At 39.7% G+C, this 17,776-nt stretch overlaps 1 protein-coding gene across 1 annotated transcript in view; it reads left to right on the top strand.

The window, feature by feature from the left end:
• CFAP99 (cilia and flagella associated protein 99) overlaps positions 1 to 17,776 on the top strand; it is a 195,651-nt gene that overhangs the window by 139,741 nt on the left and 38,134 nt on the right. The window contains exons 10-11 of the mRNA XM_043971559.1: positions 5,083 to 5,171; positions 15,517 to 15,721. Coding sequence (XP_043827494.1) covers positions 5,083 to 5,171; positions 15,517 to 15,721 — 294 coding nt within the window. The remainder of the gene's footprint in view (positions 1 to 5,082; positions 5,172 to 15,516; positions 15,722 to 17,776) is intronic.

Here is a 17,776-nt window from a genome sequence, read left to right as displayed (position 1 = left end):
GTCAAAAGCCGTTCCCTCGGCCATACCTTGACTTCATGCATGTCTCCCCTCATGTGACAATTCAGTGTCTGCTCTTGCATGTATTCCTCTTGTGATTGGATGGCATCTTGGCCAACTGGCATCTGATAACTCAGAATAAAGGCAATTAATGTCTTAAATGATAAGTTCCCATAATCCAAGTCTCATATGGATTTAAAAATTGAGGATAATAAATGATTGCAAAAAATGTGAATACATCTTGACTCAGAACACAATATATAATTATGCAACAATTTCAAATAATACCCCTTTTTTTTACTTAGTATACAATTACTTTTTTGAAAAATCTGAACATATTTAAATAAAAGTTAAAGCACAACACAATCTCAAAGACAACTTTTACAAATGTTCCCCTCTTTTTTTTTTTTTTTGGAATATGCTTATCAAAAATAATACTTCTAGAATCAATTTACACTTGCCATGGCAAACAATTTGCCAGGGAAATGCTTTAAAGAGTTTGATCAAATAATCAGTTGAGAAAAAAAATAACAAAAACAAACAACTCAGAATATGGGAGCACAATACTCCTAGAATTAACATTGTATTATGAAATCAAAACCATGTTTCAAAATTAGATAGATGAATGAATAGAAGAAAATACACATGGAACAATAAAATACAGTGAAATTCAAACTAAGGAAATCTAAATGAATATGAACTTAATATCAATAAGAGTATTATAAAATATAAACTTGATCACATGACTATAAAAAGCTTTACAAATATTCTCCTTGTTTAGAAACTAAGTATAAGACACAATCTCAAAAGCATTAAAATCTCTATGAAAATAAACCCATACCATTAATTTCAAAATGTATATGTAATAGTATAGAAATCCTATGTAACCTCTGAACTGATACTATTAATAATCTGAGTGAATTTAGAACACTTTTGATTCCGATATCTAAAATCCCCAATACGCATATCAATACCTTGCTTCTTACTTCTACATTTCTGTAAAATATATATACTTCCATGGCAAAAGAAGCGGAGTCTTGAACTATGGTGATGATTGTCATTCTTATTCAGCTTAAGTTTTTCTTCTTTAACCCCTCTATATTGTCTGTCAGTCTTTTCACCATACAAATGCTTTATAAGATTACTAATTAAAGACAAAGCAGGTTAGCAAAATTATGAACAAAACGAGCATATCTGGAATTTAAAGGGTTTTCTAAGGTTGTCTCAGAAGCACAGCCAGGCTGGGGAAGGGCTGAGCCTGAAGCTGCAAATGTAGTTAGAGAAAGTTGAGCATGCGCATTAGATCTTTGGACTTCCCGGGCAGGGGAAGCAAAGGGCTTGGCCATGGGGGGAGTAGAGGGTGGGGTCTGGAGAGGAGGGGAGGGACCAGCACAATTTGAATCAGACTTGATTTTGAACTCAGGCCTGGATTCCTCTTCCCCCACTTTGCCTCCAGGTGCTAGGGGATTAAAAACTTCTAGAGGGTGGGTCATTGCCTCCAGGCATGCAAAATTAGAGTAACAATTAGTGTTAGAATTGGGAAAAGCTGCAGGAATCTCTTCAGGTTTCTCTGAAAAAAGCATGGTTGGGAGAGGGAGTGATATTTCCTTGTGTGAGTAAGTTGCTGGCTCTTTTAACAAAAATAAAAAGAAAAATAGAAAATCCACAAAAACAAAGCATTAACATGATCTTATCCCCCATTTGTCTGGTTAAACAGACTAAAATCAAAAATAGGGTAATTAGGGAGTTTAAAAGGTCCATTCGAAAAAATTTAAAGGAAAACACAGCCAGTACTCCAGTACTTAGCAGTTAAAGGGAGAGGGAGGGGAAATTTCTTACCCAACCAGAAGATCAGAAGACTGAAGTTTAGCTTTCCTCTTCGTGGTCAGCCATCTGTTAAGGGCTAAAATTCTAGCTAAACTGTCTAAACTATTTAATGAGTGGTCGCCAATAAATTATAAGCTTTAGCAAGAGTTAGGCTTTTAAGCATTTATTAAGGAGAATAAGAATTTGGTAAAGAAAAAGAAAGGCCTAGATTCCTATCTATTAAAGGGAGAGCACATTTCTAGCTCCGCTCTCCGCCAGAGTCCAAAAGGAAGCGAGCCTCCGTCTCCTCCTTCCTCCTCCCACTAGTCCGCGTCACTTCCTGATACCAAAGACTCCTGGTCTTGCCCTCAAAGACCTTCGCTTCATGGGCAGAACTCTTCTACAGTTAGTATCCAGCAGGTGGCGTTATTCCAATCGTTACACCTAATAATGATAAACAAAAAAGTTCTTAGGAGTTACACATATTATCTTCCCAAGTAGGAATGTAAACACTTTAACCTTATTGAGTCACTTGTGATTTGTCTTTCCTGTGTACCTTTCTATGCTTCTCTTGAGTCTTGTATTTGAAAGTGAAATTTTCTATTCAGCTCTGGTCTTCTCATCAGGCATACCTGAAAACCTTCTCTTTCATTAAATATCCATTTCTCCCCTTGATGGATTATACTCAGTTTTGTTTGGTAAGTGACTCTTGGTTGTAATCCTAGCTCCTTTGCCCTTTGGAATATCATATTCAAAGCCCTCTCATCCTTTAATGTAGAAGCTGCTAAATCTTGTGTTATCTTGACTGTGGCTCCACAATATTTGAATTGTTTCTTTCTGGCTGTTTATAGTATTTTCTCCTAGACTTGGGAGTTCTGGAATTTGGCTATAATATTCCTGGGATTTTTCATTTTGGAATCTCTTTCAAGAGGTGAGTGGTAGATTATTTTGATTTCTATTTTACCCTCTGGTTCTAGGATACCAAGGCTTTTTTTCCTTTATACGTTCTTGAAATGTGATGGCTAGGCTCTTTTTTTGATCATGGCTTTCAGATAATCCAATAATTCTTAAATTACCTCTCCTCAATCTTTTTTCCAGATCAGTTGTTTTTCCCATGAGATATTTCACATTTTCTTCTATTTTTTAATTCTTTTGATTTTGTTTTATTGTTTTTTAATGCCTCATCAACTCATTAATTTTCACTTGCCCAATTCTAATTTTTAAGAAATTATTTTCTTTAATGAGTTTTTTATCTCCTTTTCCATTTGACTAATTCTGCTTTTTCTTCTCTTCAGTGGATTTTTGTGCCTCTTTTTACCATTTGGCCTATTCTGGTTTTTAAGGTGTTATTTTCTCTTTTTATCACTCTCATTTCTTTTCTTAATTTTTTTCTCTACCTATTTTATTTGATTTTAAAATACCTTTTGAGGTCTTCCATGAGGTCTTTTTTTGGAGGGGGCGGGGGGCTGGGACCAATCTGCATTTTTCTTTGAGGCTTTGCTTATAACTATTTTGATATTGTTGTCCTCTTCCAAGTTTGTGTTTTGAGCTTCCCTGTCTCCATAGTAATTTTCTTTGGTCAGATTCTTCTTGTTGTTGTTTGCTCATTTTTCCAGTCCAGTTTTGACTTTTAACTTTGTTAAAGTTGGGCTCTGATTCTGGGTTCTGACTCACTTGTCCCAAGCTTCAAAATTTTTGTTCTATTGTTTTCAAAGCTAGTAATGGGGACCTGGAACTTTTCAGTTCTTCCAAGATGGTATGATCTAAGGAAAGGTGTGGTCACTGCTCTCCTGACCCATACTCTGGTCTGTGAAGGACCACAAGTACTGTTCTTTGCCCTGGAACTGTGACCAGGGTCCCTGCTCCCTTGTGGTCAAGAGCTCTAGTGTACTAGTGCTCCTCTTCACCCTGGGACTTCAGCCTGGAACCAAATATGGGCAAAGCAACAGAATCATGCACTCAATGCTAGCAAAGGGTCCCTTGTAATCTCTTTCTGATCAGTTGTGTGATCCCCCTTACTGTCTGTGGACTGAAAGTGCTGGAAGTCTGTGCTTCAGATTCAGTTGTCCCTAAGTCTTGCTGTTAGGTTCTGCCAGGGATGGCCTGCTACTGGCTTCCTTGTACATGGGCCCAAGGCCTCGCTGCTGCCTTGCCAGTTATGATTGTGCTCCCCTCTTACCCCAGTGAGAGACCTTTCCTGCCAACCTTCTAAGTTGTCTTGGTCTGGGATATTGTTTTTTCCCATCCTTTTGTTGGCTTTGCTGCTCCAGAATTAATTTTGAGATATTATTTTAAAGTTGTTTGGAGGGGAATTTGGGAGATGCCAGGTGAATCTCTTGTCTTTACTCTCCCATCCTAGCTCTGTGAAAGGCTTCCCAGATTCCCCTAGCTAAATGTTTCTTTTTTTTTTTTATCTTCATAGGAAAAATAAATTTTTTTCTTATCAACCTCCCTTTGCAAAATCTGATGACAATGGGGCAGCTAGATGGCGCAGTGGATAGAGCACCGGCCCTGGAGTCAGTAGTACCTGAGTTCAAATCCAGCCTCAGACACTTAACACTTACTAGCTGTGTGACCATGGGCAAGTCACTTAACCCCAATTGCCTCACTTAAAAAAAAAAAATCTGATGACAAATTAATCGACAAATACTGAATCAACACTAATTGTATGCATTGCCTAAGGTCCTGTGGGGAATATAAAGGTACAAAGGACAATGTCCCTGACCTCAAGGACCTGACAGACTAGTTGGAGAGAAAAACCATTACCCATAAAAATATAATTGATAGATGGCAGACTATTCCAAGAGACAGATGGATAGCACAAATTGAAAATGCTTATATGAGTTCAGAGGAGAGAGGGAGAGGGAGGGAGGGAGGGAGGAAGAGAGAGACTGAGAGAGAGAGACAAAGAGAGAATAAGAGAGAGCGCGTGTGAGAGCAAGAGCAAGAGTGAGAGAGTTGAGTGCGAGTGGCCAGACTGGTCAGAGTAGTGATTTCTCCCCTACACCACATGTTCCTATGAACTTTCAGTGCTCTCTGTGTCAAGAAAAAGACTAAAAAATTTTAGTCCATCTGGCAGGCCTTGACAATGCTGTCAGCAGTTGTCCACTGAGAGCTTTTGATTCAAGCTCTGAGCACCATTTGTGCCTCTGCTTGGAATGGGATCTAAGGTGACAGAAATGCCAGCCTCAGCTTTCTTTTCCCTTTGAAAGCATTTAGGTCCTAAACATTGTAATTCACATGATTAAACCAAGTTCTGTGCCCTCCTTTCTCTGACAGCCTGACAACATCCCTGTGAAACTCAATGCCGCTGCACTCTACAGAGAAGAGGCCCTATACCAACATAAAGCAGAGAAGGAACTTCGCAGGTATTGACCTAGCAAGGATGTCTTTTTAGCACTAGGGAGTAGGGGTAGGGGTAAGGGTTGGAGGGGGAGTAGGAGGAAGGAGAAAAAGGAGGGGTCATAGAATCCCATAACTTCAGAGTTGGAAAGGACTTTCCTTAGAGGGTATCTAATCTAATTTGTATCTGATGAGGAATCCCCTCTATCCTATCCCCAACAAGTTGTCATTCACTTAAAGACCTCTAGTGATGGGTAACTCACTAATTATTAGAAAATTTTTCCTTACATTGAGTCAAAGTCTGCCTCTCTACAATTTCCACCCTTTGCTTCTAATGGTGCCTTTTGTAGGCAAAGAAAAAACAAGTCATCTTTCCATAAGAAGAGGTATTTGAAGATAACAACCATTGTCTTCCTAAATTTTCACTTCTCCAGGCTGGGATTGGCAGACCCATTAGATAAACAGGGATTTGGTGTGGTCTGAGCATGTGCAGCATAGGGTTGAGCCATGTTCTGGGTTCTAGGGCCTCTACCAATGCACCAGGACCAGTATGGGGGAGCCACAATGAGGAAGCCTGACTGGCAAGTTTCTGATATCCTTGAAGTCTCTATATGTGGAAAAGAAACACACAGACCAGAGGCACAAGCAGACCTTGAGCATCTGTGTTACTGTGTAGAATGATAGTTAGACTAAGATTCTGTTCTTGTCTCTGCTCCTGAGTCATTATATTATATCCTGAGGCATCCCATTCCATTCTTGAAAGCCCCTGGACAACTTATAATGAAGTCAATCTCCCTGTAGTTTCTGTTCTTTTGTTCTAGTTATGCCCAATGAAGCAAGGAAGAACAATATAATCCCTCCTATAGAAAAAGGTTCTCTTTGGCAATTCAATTCCCCACAAGTTGGTGCAGACCACAATAGGCCATGATGCTTACCCTAGTAGACAGGTACATTTGCATACTTGGTGAGAGACTGGGTGCAAACTCTTCTAAAAGAGGTAAGCTAAGGGAAATTTTGAGCAGGACACTGGAAATAGGAGGGAGAAAATGAACACATAACCAAAAACAGCTTTACCATTGTGTCTTACTCCCCCTACAACCAAGAGAAGGCCTTTCCTCTTCTGGCTTCAGACCAGAGTCCTCTAGTCAATCCAACACTTTTGTCAGGGTTTCCTCTTTCTGTTGCCATATTCTTCTTGTGTCTCCCTCCCAAACCTGAGAACATCTATGGAATAAACTCCAATTTGTTAAAAGGACCGGCAGCCTTGCAAGCATCAAGTACGGGGTCAATCCCTGGACACCCTAACAATCTCATTCCTTTTAGAAACACAAAAGGAGATAGAGGCCAAAGGTTGCAGAGGGCATGAAAGAACCCTAGGGATTGCCACTGTTAAGGGCTAAAATTCTAGCTAAACTGTCTAAAATATCTAATGAGTGGTCGCCAATAAATTATAAGCTTTAGCAAGAGTTAGACTTTTAAGCATTTATTAAGGAGAATAAGAATTTGGTAAAGAGAGAGAGAAAGGCCTAGATTCCTATCTATTAAAGGGAGAGCACATTTCTAGCTCCCTTCTCCGCCAGCGTCCTCAGGAAAAAGAGCGAGACTGAGCGCCAGTCTCTTCCTTCCTCCTCCCACTAGCCCGCGTCACTTCCTGACTCCTGGTCTTGCCCTCAAAGACCTTCCCTTCATGGGCAGAACTCTTCTACAGTAAGTATCCAGCAGGTGGCGTCATTCCAATCGTTACAGTCCCCCCTGTTGTTCCTCAAGAAACAAAATGTTTCCTTGACGGAACAGTAAAAAGAATATAATAACTATTGCTAACTAATAATATGTGAACAACAATATAGAAAAGGAAGAGAGGAAAGTTTTGTCCAGAGGGGCGATTTTTTTTTGTCCTCATGAACCGACGCTTTGACATTAGTCCTGCAAAGGGAGGGCCTCTGCAGAGAATACATGTTACAGATGGTGTATATTATAACAGAAAGAGAAAAAAAACAACAAATCAAAACTGTTCATTTAAAGTCTCTGAAAGTCTTTTCTCAGATGTCCTCTAGGTGTAGTCATGGAATGGAAGTCTTTTCAGGGGTTGATGTGTGGATGCTGGTAATCAGCCAGGAAAATTTCCTACAAAATTGAGCTTAACAGAACTTTAAAATAGCTTTGTCAATAATCAAATCAAACAATGAAAGTTCTCAAAACATGTCTAAGGGAATTCAGAATCTTAGTTGTTACACATGAAACATATAATAAAACAAAAATTGAACCATTCTTTAAAATTATAATATTACTATAGTCCCCCCCTTATGGAGGGTAATTGAGAAGACAATTGCTGCGATATTAATTATTAAAAATAATTTTTTATCTTTGTTTCATCACTTTTTGCATCATCTGCCTAATTATCCCTCATGCCATTATGAGAAATTAAAAAATCTAATATAATTGGTACAGGTGTCAAGGCCAAATTCAACACTGTATTTATCATGACACCTGAGATAATTATGGGGGTTACCATAAAAGAACAGAGAAATGATGGGATATGAGCATTCCCACACTTGAGCAATATGTTCTGCCCATACAGTATGCCAGGCTTAAAATAGGTGGATGGAATATATGTCCATGCCACCGAACATATTGGAAGAAACTGAGTCAGACTTAATCAGATGCATGGGACTGAGATGTCCATGGCATCAGGCATATAGGAGGGAGCATGGAAGCCAGGTGTAGAAGTGAGATGGGTGGGATGAATACTTCCAGCCATCTGTACAATATTGTGGGGGAAAATAAAATAAAATATTAAACCAAGAGAATCCAACCTCAACATTTGTCAAAAGCCGTTCCCTCGGCCATACCTTGACTTCATGCATGTCTCCCCTCATGTGACAGTTCAGTGTCTGCTCTTGCATGTATTCCTCTTGTGATTGGATGGCATCTTGGCCAACTGGCATCTGATAACTCAGAATAAAGGCAATTAATGTCTTAAATGATAAGTTCCCATAATCCAAGTCTCATATGGATTTAAAAATTGAGGATAATAAATGATTGCAAAAAATGTGAATACATCTTGACTCAGAACACAATATATAATTATGCAACAATTTCAAATAATACCCCTTTTTTTTTTACTTAGTATACAATTACTTTTGTGAAAAATCAGAACATACTTAAATACAAGTTAAAGCACAACAGAAACTCAAAGAATTTTTTTTTTGAAAAAAGAAAACTTTTACAAATGTTCCCCTCTTTTTTTTTGGGGGGGGGAATATGCTTATCAAAAATAATACTTCTAGAATCAATTTACACTTGCCATGGCAACCAATTTGCCAGGGAAATGCTTTAAAGAGTTTGATCAAATAATCAGTTGAGGAAAAAAAAATAACAAAAACAAACAACTCAGAATATGGGAGCACAATACTCCTAGAATTAACATTGTATTATGAAATCAAAACCATGTTTCAAAATTAGATAGATGAATGAATAGAAGAAAATACACATGGAACAATAAAATACAGTGAAATTCAAACTAAGGAAATCTAAATGAATATGAACTTAATATCAATAAGAGTATTATAAAATATAAACTTGATCACATGACTATAAAAAGCTTTTACAAATATTCTCCTTGTTTTAGAAACTAAGTATGACACAATCTCAAAAGCATGAAAATCTCTATGAAAATAAACCTATACCATTAATTTCAAAATGTATATGTAATAGCATAGAAATCCTATGTAACCTCTGAACTGACATTAATACTCTGAATGAATTCAGAACACTTTTGATTCCGATATCTAAAATCCCCAATACTCATATCAATACCTTGCTGCTTACTTCTACATTTCTGTAAAATATATACCCTTCCATGGCAAAAGCAGAGTCTTGAACTATGTTGATGATTTTCATTCTTATTCAGCTTAAGTTTTTCTTCTTTAACCCCTCTATATTGTCTGTCAGTCTTTTCACCATACAAATGCTTTATAAGATTACTAATTAAAGACAAAAGCAGGTTAGCAAAATTATGAACAAAACGAGCATATCTGGAATTTAAAGGGTTTTCTAAGGTTGTCTCAGAAGCACAGCCAGGCTGGGGAAGGGCTGAGCCTGAAGCTGCAAATGCAGGTAGAAAAAATTGAGCATGTGCACCAGATCTCTGGACTTCCCAGGCAGGGGAAGCTATGGGCTTGGCCATAGGAGGAGTAGAGGGTGGGGTCTGGAGAGGAGGGGAGGGACCAGCACAATTTGAATCACACTTGATTTTGAACTCAGGCCTGGATTCCTCTTCCCCCACCTTGCCTCCAGGTGCTAGGGGATTAAAAGCTTCTAGAGGGTGGGTCATTGGCATGCAAAATTAAAGCAACAATTAGTGTTAGAACTGGGAAAAGCTGCAGGAATCTCTTCAGGTTTCTCTGAAAAAGCATGGTTGGGAGAGGGAGAGATATTTCCTTGTGTGAGTAAGTTGCTGGCTCTTTTAACAAAAATAAAAAGAAAAATAGAAAATCCACAAAAACAAAGCATTAACATGATCTTATCTCCCATTTGTCTGGTTAAACAGACTAAAATCAAAAATAGGGTAATTAGGGAGTTTAAAAGGTCCATTCGAAAAAATTTAAAGGGAAAACACAGCCAGTGCGCCAGTACTTAGCAATTTAAAGGGAGAGGGAGGGGAAATTTCTTACCCAACCAGAAGATCAGAAGACTGAGGGTTAGCTTTCCTCTTCGTGGTCAGCCATCTGTTAAGGGCTAAAATTCTAGCTAAACTGTCCTAAATATCTAATGAGTGGTCGCCAATAAATTATAAGCTTTAGCAAGAGTTAGACTTTTAAGCATTTATTAAGGAGAATAAGAATTTGGTAAAGAGAGAGAGAAAGGCCTAGATTCCTATCTATTAAAGGGAGAGCACATTTCTAGCTCCCTTCTCCGCCAGCGTCCTCAGGAAAAAGAGCGAGACTGAGCGCCAGTCTCTTCCTTCCTCCTCCCACTAGCCTGCGTCACTTCCTGACTCCTGGTCTTGCCCTCAAAGACCTTCCCTTCATGGGCAGAACTCTTCTACAGTAAGTATCCAGCAGGTGGCGTCATTCCAATCGTTACACCACCTAATCCAGAAAAGTGAAATTTGGGGTCATTTTCTCATACCTCGAGACTTAATATGAGATCTGGCTGTTGTGAGTGGGATACACCACACACACAATTCCTCTCAACAGCTCCCGGCCTTTTTGGATAGTGGCCTCAGAAAAATGTCCTTACTGAGATGGAGGACTTTAGAAACACCCTGAAGAAATAGCATCATCACAGAGACTCATAGTCAGGATCCCTCACTCCTAGGAAGGTGATAGGGGAGAGATCTGGATATATGAAGATTATCAGCCTTGAAACAAGAGAGTTACTAAGGTAGATCAGTCCACCATGCCATGAGTTCAAGATGCCCTGAGCTGGCTGTTGGGCAGCCAGTGGTTCTTAGGACTCAACTCAGCAGCCAGTAGTGCCATTATCCCGAAGGCAGAGGATGAAAGGGAAAAGATGGACTTCATCTGCCCAGTAGGATTCCACCAAGTTTGAACACATGCCCCAAGGGATTTCTGGGACCCCACTATTTTTCAATGTCTCCCAGAGAAGGTGGTTGGTGACACGAACTACTCAAAAGTCTTGATGTATCTGGATGATTTCAGTGTATTTGAAAAGACGTTGGAAGAACCTAAGGACAGGTTAATGAAGTGTTAAATTGGCTGGAGGACACTGGTATGAAGCTATCACTTGACAAGTGACTTCATTAGGCCTATCTGCAGCAGCCGAACTGTACTAGTTCCAGTTCAAGGCAGGACTTTCCAACCAGTTGACAAACATGTCAAAGAGAATTTGAGTTTATCTTCATGAACATGATCCCTGTTGGATGGAGATCAGCCCAATGTGGTGTTTCTCAGAGAATAAATGTCCTTTTATCAGCCCTGGGCTGCCTCTGTAACTAGATTTCCTTACTGCCCCATAGCTTAGCCCCATGAACATAATGAAAGCATGTCATTACAGAAGACTGGGGATAAAGAAGAAAATGTCCTTTTGGGTTGAGATTTGCACATAAATCCATGGCTAAAGTAAGATAAATCTTTCCATTTTCTAGTAATGTCAAATTACTGTATTGTAAAATCCTCATTTTCCCATAAACTCCTTGGTGATTGAATATGAGAAATAGACCCAAGTCATGTGCCTTCCCTGTGGCTACATAATCAATGTAATGACATCATTAAATGCACTTAATAGTTTGTTATGGAAAAATTAAAGTATAAAGAAAGACCAACTCCCTGGGCAAAACCACTTAGACTAGCAGAGTTTTCCCTCCCTACTCACTCATGTTCAACAAAAGCATGTTTGGTCAACTTTGGTGGCGTCAGTAAAAACACAGACACCAGAATGAGAGAGATGAGATGCCTAGTTAGCCCACATCTGGACTACTGTACTTAGGTCTGAGCACCATAGTTTAGGAAGCTAAGTAGGTGGTTTAAGAAGCTGAGAAGCAGTGGATAGAGCACTGGGAGTCAGGAGGACGTGAGTTCAAATCTAGCCTCAGACACTTACTAGCCATATGATGCTGAGCAAGTCACTTAACCTGTGTGTGCCTCAGTTTCTTCATCTGTAAAATGTGGATAATAATAGCACCTACCTTGAAGGATGGTTGTGAGGATCAAATGAGACAATAATTGTAAAATGCTTAGCACATAGAAACATTAGCTACTACTATGACTATTATTATTAGGAAAGATATTGACAACCTATGGGGCATCCTAAGTGAACTGAAGACTATGCCATATGAGGATGTACAAGAAGGGTTGGACTTGCTGAGCTTGACCCCAAAAGGCAGAACTAAAACCAAGAGGCAGAATTTGAAGAGGCAGATTTTGGCTGATATATTGGCTCAATATTAGGGAAAAATGAAAGGCAGCTGGCTGTAGTGGATACAGAGCTGGCTTCAAGGTCCCCGAGACCTGGGTTCTAGTCCTGCCTCCGACACATCCTGGCTGTGTGAACCTGGACAAGTCACTTCCTTTTTCAGTGTTCCAGGCAACCCTAAGACAAATTGAAGAGAAAAAAACTGATTGGTAGAAGAAGTTCCTCACTAAGAACTCTCTACACAAATGGAGGGAGGGAAAAAAAAGTGGAAATTATGAGAGCTATCCAAGAGTGGAATGTGCTGCTTTGGGAAGTAGCAGGTTCTCTTTCTGTGAAGGTCATCAGGCTTGTCAGGGGCATCATAGAAATGATTCCTGTCTAGGCATAGGGTAGACCAGATGCCCCCAAGGCCCCTTCCTACTATGATATTTTGTAACTCAGTGACTTCTGGTTACCCTTCCTGTTCATCAGTGCTTTCCTAGTCCCTTACCTGTAGTGAGGTGGCATTGTGGGTAGGAAGAAAAAGAACACTACTCAGCTCAAAATGCACATCCATCTATACTGTCACCCTGCATCCTCTTGCATTCACTTATGGGCCTTTTCCTCCTAAAGTTGTCCCAGCCAATATCATTTTACAACCACATTACTAGTTCATGATAAAGAGACTCTGCCTCTTTCTACCTTTGTGACTCTGGAAACTTACTTAACTTCTCTGGGCCTCAGTTTCCTTATCTGTATAACAAAGGGGTTGGACTCGATGACATCCGAGGTCCCTTGCAGCTCTATAGCTATGATTCTAGATATCTAAATAACTATACAGCGTATATCTATGTTTCTAAAGTTAAGGTTTTCTCCTTTATTGCTCTTCAACCAGTCACCTGCAGATAAATTCAATGTCCTTTTTTTCTTCGTTTGGGTCTTTCCTTTTCACAGAGGGAGGTTAAATAATTTATACAAACAGTTGACAAAAAAAAAAAATTTTGGAACTAGGATGTGGAAGGCTTCAAATGCCCAACAGAGAAGTTTTTATTTGCTCCTAGAGGTCAGAGGGAACCACTGAAGTTTATTGAGTAGGGGAACAAAGACAAACTTACATTTTAGGAAAGCTTATGGAGAAAAGGAGAGGTGTCATAAGATTAGAGAAAGGAAATGTCCCCATTTTCCAAAAAGGGGGGATTGGGTAGAACCCGCAAACTATTGGTTGAAGAGTTTGACTGATTCCTGGCGAAAAAATCTAGGCTGGATTATTAACTTGTGAACATTTAAAAAGTGAGACTGTGAATACTACGGGCCAGCATGAATTCATCAAGAACAGTCACACAAGACTAAGGTTATTCCCTTTTCTGACTGGACAGGTAGATAAGGACAACGTTGTGGGTATAGTCCTGTCATGATATCATTGTGGACATTTAAAAGATACCAATGAGGGGGCGGCTAGGTGGTGCAGTGAATAAACCACTGGCCCTGGATTCAGGAGTTCCTGAGTTTAAATCTGGCCTCAGACACTTGACATTTACTGGCTGTGTGACCCTGGGCAAGTCACTTAACCCCCATTGCCCCACAAAAATAAATAAATGAATGAATAAATAAATAAATATTTATAAAAGATACCAATGAGCCATCATCACATTATCCAACTCTTTCAATGTCTTAGTATGTAGTTCACTCCTGCCTAATGATTTAGACTTTTTCAGGGTGGCTAGGCTTTTTCTCTTTCACCATTTACCCATCAGAATATAAGCTTGAGGGGCAGCTAGGTGGCGCAGTGGATAAAGCACCGGCCTTGGAGTCAGGAGTACCTGAGTTCAAATCCGGCCTCAGACACTTAACACTTACTAGCTGTGTGATCCTGGGCAAGTCACTTGACCCCAATTGCCTCATTTAAAAAAAAAAAAAGAATATAAGCTTGAGGGCAGCAACTGGGTTGGAGTTTTTTTTGCCTCTTTTTGTATCCTCAGGACTTAGAACAGTGGCTTGTGGTTGGTGCTGAATAAATGTCTATTATTGAATCTTCTCCTTATTTATCTTGAATTTCAATTCCCAGTTAACCATCCTTTTTTCTACTTAGTCCAATAATCATTCTCCTAAGAGAAAAAAATGGAAGCAAACAAGAATTGAGTAGTTCTGCCAATTTTATTGTCATCTGTGTCATCCCAAGCATTCCTAATCAGTGGTCCTCTCCCTCTTTTTTGACCTTCCTCTTTCCCATCACATAGCTTTAAATTGGCGCCATCTTGGGCCTCAGATTATTCTGGACTTTAGTGTTCCTGATATACTTGTTTGGAGTGTATTTGTATGTCTAGGAACCCCAACCCAAGTCAACCCAGTTCTACTCAGCCCCATCCATGCTTATCACAGTCTTGGATCTCTACAAATATTAATTTTACTCTTTTATTGGATAAATTAGGGTTGCCCAGGGAAATTGTTTCTCTTCCTTCCTCCTCTCTATCATAATCTTCTAGATTCCAGGGGTGACTACAAAGAAAACCTAAATTTGTCTAATTACTCTGTTGAGCCAGCATAGTGCAAGCGAGTAGCTATGGAGAACAAGTTTGCAGATAATAAATGTGGTGTCGTTGTTGTTGTTGTTGTTGTTATTGTTGGCAAAGATACTGGAGTGCTTTGTCATTTCCTTACCCAGATCATTTTACAGATGGGAACTGAGGCAAACAGGGTTAAGTCAGCCAGGGTCACACAGCTAGGAAGTGTCTGTGGCCAGATTTTAATTCAGGAAGATTCCTGGCCCAGTGCTCTATCCACTGTGCCACCTAGCTGCCTTATCTACATGTGGTTCAAGTCCAAATTTCCCTCTGAGTACAGGATTTCACAATCAGGAAACTGCCCCTCACTGATGCTCACAAGTATTATTCCTCTTTCACTCCTCCCCAAACACCACTCAAATATCACCATCAAACTAACCACCCCCATGACATCATTTCATCCAAAACTGCATATTTTTGGAGTGCTGTTAGGTAGATTATGCACACATAACCAGGAGCTCACAAGTGATTATCTACTCGAGCCTTGGAAAACCTCCTCTCCCTAAAGGAGAAGGACCCTGCTCTTTCCTCAATGAATCTCCACTCCTTTTAGGACATTGTTTTTCATTTATTTACATGTTGCTTTCTGTTTGCTGTGTAATATATACATCTTGTGTCTCCTCCATAGAGTGTTCCCTTCCTGAGGGCAAGAATCATGTCTCATAATTCAGTGGTACCATGCACAGTACCCAGGAGAGTGTTCTCTACCCTCTCAGTAAAGGCTTGTTAATTCAACCAGCACTAGCCCCTGTCCCCTTCTGACATGTGATATATCCCCTAACAACATTGTGTTTCCATAATACCATCCTCAAAACAATCCTGTGAGCTTGGTGGTACAAATATAATGGTCCTCATTTTACAGATGGGGAAACTAAGGCTCAAAGAGATGACTTGACTAGTAAGCAAGTAGCTTCTTATTCTTTCTTTGCTGTTGTTATTCCTCTTCTGCCTCCAGGATCGAAGACCTCTTGCAAGGATACAAAGGCTTCTCAGAATTTGTAGAACGGCAAAAGAAAATACACGAGAAAGAGTTAGAGGAGAAGCTGGCTAAGACAGAGTACCAGAGGCTACTAGGGAAGTTAAGCCGGGAAGAGGCAATTATACAACATCAGAACCTAATTAAGGAGAACAATAAGAAAGCCAATCAGAAGAAAGAAATGGTGATGTATCTGGTTCCTCCTATGGGTAAAGGGCTAGCTAATGGTTTGTTTTGTTTTCTTTTGTTTTGTTTTGTTCTGATTTGCAGGCAATGAAATTAAGAAGTTAGCGCTGACTTTTACTAAAAAAATAAAAATAAAAAACCAACACGATTTATTTATTTCTATTTTGGCTCTTGAGAAGCCAAAAAAATAATCTCATGGCATTTTAGGCTGAATTAAGTAAAGGCAGTGTTGGGCCTGGGGTCAGGAAGAACTGGGTTCAAATCTGACCTCAGACCCTTACTAGCTTTGTGACCCTGGGCAAGTCATTTAACCCCTGTTTGCCTCAGTTTTCTCATCTATAAAATGGGAGTAATAATAGCACCTACTTTTCAGAATTATTCTGTAGATCAAAGGAGATGATATTTGTAAAAACACTTAACACAGTGCCTGGCTTTATATAATTTTATTGATTGATATAATTATATGTTTGTACTGTTTGCTATTCTTCTTATTAATTAGCATAAGCATAGTGTCTACAATAAGGGAGTGTATGATCCCTAACTAGGCAACATCTGGACTATAATGTTCAATTCTGGGCACCACATTTTGGGAAGAACAGAGATAAAAGAGTAGGTAGGTACCCAGACAGCAACCCCAATGGTGCAGGTACTCAAAAACCATGCCTCCCAAGTGATAGCTGCAAAGATCAGCTGAGGAAAGTGGGCTTGTTTAATTCAAAGAGAAGCCTTAGGAGCAGGGAGAAGATGTGATGGAAATTTTTCAAAATCTGACTGACTGTCAAGGAAGAGGGATTAAACTTGTTTTGCAGAGTCCCGGAGCACAGAATTATGAGCAGTGGAGTACAATTACAGGGAAACAGATTTCACTTCCACCCAAGGAAGAACTGTGTAGCAATCAAAGCCATCCATCAATGAAGTGTATTTCTTAAATAGGTAGTAAGTTCCCCATCACTGAAAGTCAGGGAGGTTGTCAAGGCAGATTCCTATACTTGGCCCCTCCAATTCTTAAGATTTAATGATTCTATCTGACTTTCATGTAAGACCTCAGTAAGTGTCAGTGGCTTTCTCTTTCTTTTCACTAAATAAGAGAGTCAAAATCATTTTCTGAAGTATGTAATAATTACTGAGCAAGTAGGCATCCTAACTAACTAAATTGTGAAAACAAGTTCTGACTTCGTGTCTGTCTGATTCATTCATTTAGCAGACAGGTGCCTGTTTTGTCCTAGATATTAGCATGCAATGGAATGTGGAGTCAATTAAGCTTTGGAACATCCAGATTGGTTTATTTGCTTTTTTATCACCCTTACCCGGGGATTTTGATTATTTCTTCTCTCTCCCATCAACCAATCATCCATCCAATCAGTCAGCCCACAAACATCTCTGAAGTACCTTCAGAGAACGTGGTGTTTTCTCCTCAGCTTAAAAAGAATTACTTTTTTAAAAAAGACAAAATTCTGACACTGTGTATTTGATCTTGGGCCGGTCATTTCCCTTTTCTGAGACCCCACTTATAAAACGAAGGTGTTGGACTAGATGCTCTCTAGAGATCTCTTCCAGCTCTCAAATTCCATGATTCCACGAACCCAGCAAAAATCACACTGTTGCACCAGCATTGAAAGCACATTGTCCCTGGAAGTTTGGGAGCTGACTTTGCCAGGCTAGAAACCACCTTCATCTCCTTGATTTAGGAGGTTCTAATCTGCACTAAAGTCATAGATTTATAGATGTGTAGAATGTTAGGGCTGGAGGGAATCTTGGAGGGCACTGACTCCCACATTTTACAGAAGAGCAAACTGAGGCCCTATGAGGGCAAGTAAGTGAATCACCCCAGATGACACAGTAAGTGGAGGAGCTAAGACTCTGAACTCAGATCTTTGGCCTCTCTGCCATGTAAATCTGTCTCTCCCTTTAGTAAACTGCATTCCAAATAGCATCCAGGGGGCAGCTAGGTGGCACAGTGGATAAAGCACCAGCCCTGGATTCAGGAAGACGTGAGTTCAAATCTGGCCTCAGACACTTGACACTCACTAGCTGTGTGACCTTGGGCAAGTCA

The sequence above is a fragment of the Dromiciops gliroides genome, chromosome 6 (assembly GCF_019393635.1).
Source record: "Dromiciops gliroides isolate mDroGli1 chromosome 6, mDroGli1.pri, whole genome shotgun sequence".
NCBI lineage: Eukaryota > Metazoa > Chordata > Mammalia > Microbiotheria > Microbiotheriidae > Dromiciops > Dromiciops gliroides.
The sequence above is the reverse complement of the archived record's forward strand: the minus strand, read 5'-3'. Positions and strand labels throughout refer to the sequence as shown.